The 6981-nt window shown below is 43.7% G+C and overlaps 2 protein-coding genes across 2 annotated transcripts; one reads left to right on the top strand and one right to left on the bottom strand.

Annotated features, from left to right (window-relative positions):
• The first annotated feature begins 6 nt into the window (after positions 1-6).
• On the top strand, positions 7-1641 carry LOC6503006 (26S proteasome regulatory subunit 6B). Its single transcript, XM_001963392.4, has 3 exons — positions 7-196; positions 248-331; positions 390-1641. The coding sequence occupies exons 1-3, from the start codon at positions 161-163 to the stop codon at positions 1509-1511; spliced, it is 1242 nt and encodes a 413-aa protein (XP_001963428.1). The 5' UTR covers positions 7-160; the 3' UTR covers positions 1512-1641.
• Positions 1642-4210: 2569 nt separating this feature from the next.
• Positions 4211-6449, bottom strand: LOC6503103 (signal recognition particle receptor subunit alpha homolog). The gene is made up of 3 exons (XM_001963391.4): positions 6195-6449; positions 5483-6136; positions 4211-5429 (listed from the first exon to the last, which is right to left on the bottom strand). The coding sequence occupies exons 1-3, from the start codon at positions 6330-6332 to the stop codon at positions 4335-4337; spliced, it is 1887 nt and encodes a 628-aa protein (XP_001963427.1). The 5' UTR covers positions 6333-6449; the 3' UTR covers positions 4211-4334.
• Positions 6450-6981: the final 532 nt, after the last annotated feature.

Below are 6981 nucleotides of genomic sequence, written 5' to 3'. Positions count from 1 at the left end.
AGCCCTCCATGGTCTTAAGTGTAACCACACCATCGCCATTATACTCCACCGGCAGGGTTGCCGTCCAAATAAAACACTGGCTTGTTTTTGACGAGTCATTTTCTCGTCTCCGCCGCAAATTGAAACAAAAAGAATCCAAACTCACAGCGAGGCGCAAGAAATGCCGTACAACATGGACGTACTGATGCCGGAGAAGGTAAGTCCATCGAATCTATAGCAAGTACGATATTTATACCATACTTGCCAGGATGAGCTCTCCGAACTGAAACTGAAGGATGCCCACAGTTCCCTCGATGAACTGGACATTGATGATCTGTATGTGCGGTACAAGGTAAGTAGTGAAGGTTCTCCCGCTCCTACACAATTCCCAAGCATTTATTGTGTTGCAGAAACTGCAAAAGACCCTGGAATTCATCGAGGTGCAGGAGGAGTACATCAAGGATGAGCAGAGGAACCTGAAGAAGGAGTATCTGCACGCCCAGGAGGAGGTGAAACGCATCCAGTCCGTGCCGCTGGTAATCGGCCAGTTCCTGGAGGCCGTCGATCAGAACACTGGCATTGTCGGCTCCACCACAGGCAGCAACTACTACGTTCGCATCCTCTCCACCATCGATCGGGAGCTGCTGAAGCCCTCCGCCTCGGTGGCACTGCACAAGCACAGCAATGCCTTGGTCGATGTACTGCCGCCAGAGGCGGACAGCTCCATATCGATGCTGCAGCCGGACGAGAAGCCGGACGTCAGCTACGCCGACATCGGTGGCATGGACATGCAGAAGCAGGAAATCCGCGAGGCAGTCGAGCTGCCCCTAACCCACTTTGAGCTCTACAAGCAGATCGGTATCGACCCGCCGCGCGGTGTCCTGATGTACGGTCCCCCGGGCTGCGGCAAGACTATGCTGGCCAAGGCCGTGGCCCACCACACCACTGCCTCGTTTATCCGGGTCGTGGGTTCGGAGTTCGTGCAGAAGTACCTCGGCGAGGGTCCGCGCATGGTGCGCGACGTCTTCCGACTGGCCAAGGAGAACGCGCCGGCCATCATCTTCATCGACGAGATCGATGCCATTGCCACGAAGCGTTTCGACGCCCAGACCGGCGCCGATCGTGAGGTGCAGCGCATCCTGTTGGAGCTCCTCAACCAGATGGACGGCTTCGATCAGACCACGAACGTTAAGGTGATCATGGCCACCAATCGGGCAGACACTCTGGATCCGGCTCTCCTGCGTCCCGGTCGTCTGGATCGTAAGATCGAGTTCCCACTGCCCGATCGCCGCCAGAAGCGACTGGTCTTCTCCACGATCACCTCCAAGATGAACCTCAGCGAGGACGTGGACCTTGAGGAGTTTGTGGCGCGACCGGACAAGATATCCGGCGCCGATATCAATGCCATCTGCCAGGAGGCCGGCATGCATGCTGTGCGCGAGAACCGCTACATTGTTCTGGCCAAGGACTTCGAGAAGGGCTACAAGAACAACATCAAGAAGGACGAGCAGGAGCACGAGTTCTACAAATAGATTAAGCCCAAAGTTTATCCCCACACTTCCCCAATCACCCAACCCCCTTCCCAGAAATCGCCCCTTCGTTTGTATGCCTAAAGTTATAACATTTAATAAATAACTCGTATTCACTGTCTGTGAGAAAGTATTCGGGGAGTTCTTGAGATTTTATTGGGATTATATAGTATATAAAGAGTATTTATAAAGAGCATATGGGTAGTACTCATAATTCATTAAAAAAAAATAATAAATTTTATACTTTTTCAGATTTTCTCAAGATATTTTTAGGGATTTAATGGATCTATAAGACCTACAATTTTTTTTTTTGGACCAATACAGTGCATAAACCCATTCTTATTAAGGGGTTATCGGTATTACTCATAATTTTTTCAATAAAAATTAAAACTATTCCGATATTTAATTTATTGGGCTTGTAAGCCTCACATATAAAGGATCTATAAAACACTACTCATAATCCTTTCCATAAAAATGAAAACTACAATACTATTTCAGATATACATTTTTTTTATTTTTTGGGCTTATAGTAAAACCCCTTATATAGTCTTATAAAGGGCTTATAGGTAGAACTAATAATCCACGCCATAAAAATTAAACTACTAGGAATTAAATCACAAGATATACAAACCTCTATGTGAATGTTTTTGAATGAAATGAAACTCCAAACATATTGATTTTAAAAAATATAACACATAAATATAAGCCATTTCAACAATATGATTTATAATATTTTAATAAAATGGACCACATTTATATAAAAACTTGTATTTAATGTCAAAGTGACAAAGTTTTCGAGGGAGTTCTTAAATAAATTTTCAATTTATTGGGCTTATATAGTAGTATTATAACTCCTACTTATAGAGTGTTTATAAGTGGAACTCATAATCCACTCAATAAATACTATACTCTCTAAGATTTTTATACCCTTGCAGAGGGTATTATAATTTTGGTCAAAAGTGTGCAACGCAGTGAAGGAGACATCTCCGACCCTATAAAGTATATATATTCTTGATCAGGATCACCTCCTGAGTCGATATGAGCATGTCCGTCTGTCCGTCTGTCCGTCTGTCCGTCTGTCCGTCTGTCCGTCTGTCCGTCTGTCCGTTTCTACGCAAACTAGTCTCTCAGTTTTAAAGCTATCGAGTTGAAACTTTGCACACACCCTTCTTTCCTTTGCAGGCAGTATATAAGTCGGAACGGCCGGGATCGGTCGACTATATCCTATAGCTGCCATATAACTGATTGATCGGAAATGCCATAACTTTGGCGTTTTTTAAGTTAGAGGGTTGGGACTTTCCACACATGTTATATTTGACCAAAATATCTTGTGTGCAAAATTTCATAAGGATCGGCCGACTATATCCTATAGCTGTCATAGAACGATCGAAATTGGCATAACTTTGGTGTTTTTTAAGTTAGAAAGATGGGATTTGGTACAGATTACTCTTTTGGCAAAATAATTCGATATGCCAAATTTCATAAGGATCGGCCGACTATATACGATCCGCTACATATCTAATAATATAAGATGCGTGGCGCCACCTAGCGGACTGCGACTGAACTGCAAGGGTATATCAACTTCGGCTCCGCCCGAAGTTAGCTTTCCTTTCTTGTTTTTAAATTTTTTGGTCTTATACACCCCATATACATTCTACTTATTCGACTCTAAGGAGTACTCTTAATACCCTCAATAAAAATGAAAAATGCTAATCTTTTTTAATAAGAAACCTCTGTAATTATATAAAATATATACTTTTTATAGGAAAGTTTTCAATAAAAAGGAAACCCAAATAATATTGATGTAAAAAAGCCCCTCAAAAGCATAACCAATTAAATAAGTATAATTCAGGATGTTTTTTCCAAAAAATAGTTTTTTCCAAAATTAAAAAATAAATCATATTCGATGTCTTTGAGAAAGTATTCGGGGGAGTTCTTGAGATTTTCTCAATTTATTTAGATAATTTATACAGTATATTAGCCCTAGTTATAGAGGGTTTATAGGTAGAACTCATACTCAACTCAATAAAAATGAGAATTACTATACTTTTTCAATTTTTTCTTAATTTATTGTGCTTGTACATTCCATATAAACCCTACTTATAGATGGTTTAAGGGTAGTACTCATAGTTAAACCTATAAAAATAAAAAAAATACTATACTTTTTCAACAAAACAATCTCTTTAATTATAAAAAATATACAAACTATTACGAATCAAATGAAAAAACAACAAACTATATTAAAAAAGATAGTAATTGGAAAAGAAAACCCAATAAAATTGAAAAAATCATCCATAAATATATATGATTATGCGGTTAATTCCAGATATGTACCACAATTATATCCGATATTTTCAAGAAAAAGGCAAAATTTAAAAAACATCCAATGTCTGTAAGAAAGTATTCGGGTAGTTCTTGAGATTTTTTATATTTGTTGGGATTAATAGGAGTTTATAAATCCTAGTTATAGAAGATCTATAGGTAGTACCCATAATCCACTCAAAAAATTATGAAAAATGCTATACTTTTTCAATAAAAAAATCTCTTTAATTATAAAAAAAAACATACGAACTATTAAGAATCAAACCGAAAGATACAGAAACTATAGATACCATCTATAGGAAAGCTTGGAAATGGAAAAGAAAAGCCAATAATATTCAGATTGCCCCAACAATCCATCGAAATCAGTATAATCCCAGACATTTTCAACAACAAAATGGACAAAAGCACTATATTTAATCCTGGGAAGAAACAAAATGAGGAGGAAAGCAGGTAAACAAAGATCGGAATAGAGGAGAGGCTGACGACAGGATGGAGGAGTGGCGTCTACTTCATAAGCGAGTTGACCACCGCGGTCACGTTGATGGCCTTGAGGTCGGCATAGGTCTGGCCCGTGCCCACAAACACGATGGGCTGGCCGGTGATGTAGGTCATCGAGATGGCGGCGCCCACCTTGTCGTCAATGGTGTCGAACTTGGTGAGGACGATGCCGTCGATGATGTGCGGATTCTCGTTGGAGGAGTAGTCGGCCAGGGACTGATTGAACTTGACCAGTTGATCCACGGCCTCGTTGCCCACGAGAGCCTCGCCAACAAATAGCACCAGATCCGGATTATTCACCTTGATCAGCTTGGAAAGGGAACGCATGAGTGGCTCGTTGTCCTGCATGCGTCCGGCTGTGTCCACCAGCACCACATCGACCTTGGTGTCGTGGGCGAACTTGATGGCCTCCATGGCGATGCCGGCGGCGTCCTTGCCGTAGCCCTTCTCGTACAGCTGGACCATGGTGCGGCCGTTGTGCTTGGTCGCCGGATGCAGGGCGTTCAGATGGCGGGTGTGGGTGCGCAGCTGCTCCACAGCTCCGGCACGGAACGTGTCACAGGCGGCGATCAGTACGTTGAAGTCGTTCTCAATCAGCCAGAAGCAGATCTTGGCCAGATTGGTGGACTTGCCCACACCGTTCACGCCGCAAAAGATGATGGTGTAGGGTCGTCCGTTGCGCTTCGATTCCAGGGCATCGCGGATGATGTCGATGCGCCGCTTGGGCGACAGAATCCTCACAAGCGACTGTGTCAGTGCCTCCTTAACCTGTCCAGCGACACTGTCGAACGTTCCCATTTGTTTGCCCTCCAGGCTGCTGGCCACCGAATCGCACAGCTTGGCCGCTATCTCGGCGGCCACGTTCTTGGATATCAGATGATCGCGCATCTTCTCCAGCGCCGGCTGCAGCTCCGCCAGCGACATGGTCTTGGCGCCAACGATACCCTTGAAGTACGACAGCAGGCCGCCGCCACGTTTGTTCTTCCTCGACTGCACCAGTTCCTCACTCTCCTCCTCGTCCGTGGAGTCGGTGCCGTTGGCCTCATCGTCCTCGCTCTCCACATCCAAGTCGGGAATCACGCCCTGCATGGTGCCCACCAGCTAAAAAATACAAGATTTAAACACTATACTGGCACACAAACACTGTAGCTTACGTCGCTGTTGATGCTCTGGTATTGGACATCCTCGGGAGCATCCTTGGATCGGTCCAGCAGCACGGCGTCCTTGGAATTACCACCCAGATCCCAGACGCGCGGCTTCTTACCCGCCTTTTCGCTGGCCGAGGACTTGCTCGGCTTGGTATCGCCCGGCGAGGTCTTCTTGGTGGGCGTCAGTTTCTCCCTCAGCTTGCGCCTGTTCTCGGCTATGATTTCCTCCTTGGAGCGCGGCGACAACGGTGCCTGCTGCTGTGGCTGCGTCTCCTGGATGTTTACACGCTTCTCCGGCGCGGACTTCTTTCCATCGTCCTGGATCATCGAGGCGACGGTCTTCTTCGACTTTTGCGATTCGTTGTAGGAGCGCATAGCCTTGGGAGCCTTCACCTGCTTGGCGGAAGCCTCTTCGGCGGCGCTCAGGACGCGTTTGAATTCCCGATCAAAGTCATAAGATTCCGAGAGGCGACCAGCGGCAGAGATGCCGCCGAACTTCTCCCTAAAGGCCAGCTGCATGTCGGCCAGGAAAGTGTCCAGGTAGGTCAGCTTAATGACCTTTTGGAATACGGCTGCATAGACCAGGTCCAGTTCATTGTCTAGCTTGAACTGCACAGCCAGATGGTCCTCCTCATAGTACTTGGCCTCAGTATTGCGTTCCTATGCGACAGTTGTATTATTTTGGTGCCACACAGTCAATAATCTAGACATCACTCACCTCCAGGATCACGCCACGGATCAGGCCATTGATGCAGGAGGAGAAAGTGCTCTCGGACGGGGTACTGGTGCTCCCATTCGACTTCGAGTTCCACAGCACGACGCCGCCCTTCGTGAATACCACCACAAAGTCCAACATTTTAGCTATCCAGCAGTCCGGCAGTGGCTATTTAATTCAAATCCAGCAGCGAAGTTTCCACGCTCGAGCATTTCTAGCGTTCCACGTCACTTGAATATAGTGCTGCCCACTTGACTGTATTTCCGCTTACTTTAGCTATTTTTTTTAAATCAATTTACCTCAAGCTTGTTTTTGTTGATTTGTTTCAAAATTAAGTTTATATTTTATAGTTTGATAAATTATAAGGATAAAATACACCAATATATATTGGTATGTCATAAATATTAATTGAAATCCTTTATTATACTGCTGTGTTCATTAAATTTATTGGTTAAAAAAGATTACTTTTATACAAAAACTCGCAAGGTATTGAAATATTTAATATTTGATAATACTTAACATTATGTTAAGTTATTTAAGTACTTTAGTATCAAATTATAAATTTAAAAAAAATCTAGCTTTTTTTGGCTAGTTTTACTGTTTATCTCTTATTAACGACAATCTGGCAACGCTCATACAACCATGGTCGTCGCAAAGGGGGTCTGTTAATAACGGTATTCCAAGTCTTATTGGAATTTAAATAGATTCAAAATTAAAGAAAAAAAATAATTTAAACAACTCTTAATTTGTATTGTTCTCTTTTTAGCTTTTGCAATATATATATATATAT

The sequence above is a fragment of the Drosophila ananassae genome, chromosome XL (genome assembly GCF_017639315.1).
Source record: "Drosophila ananassae strain 14024-0371.13 chromosome XL, ASM1763931v2, whole genome shotgun sequence".
NCBI classification, from domain to species: domain Eukaryota; kingdom Metazoa; phylum Arthropoda; class Insecta; order Diptera; family Drosophilidae; genus Drosophila; species Drosophila ananassae.
This window is presented reverse-complemented; position numbering and strand designations above follow the sequence as displayed.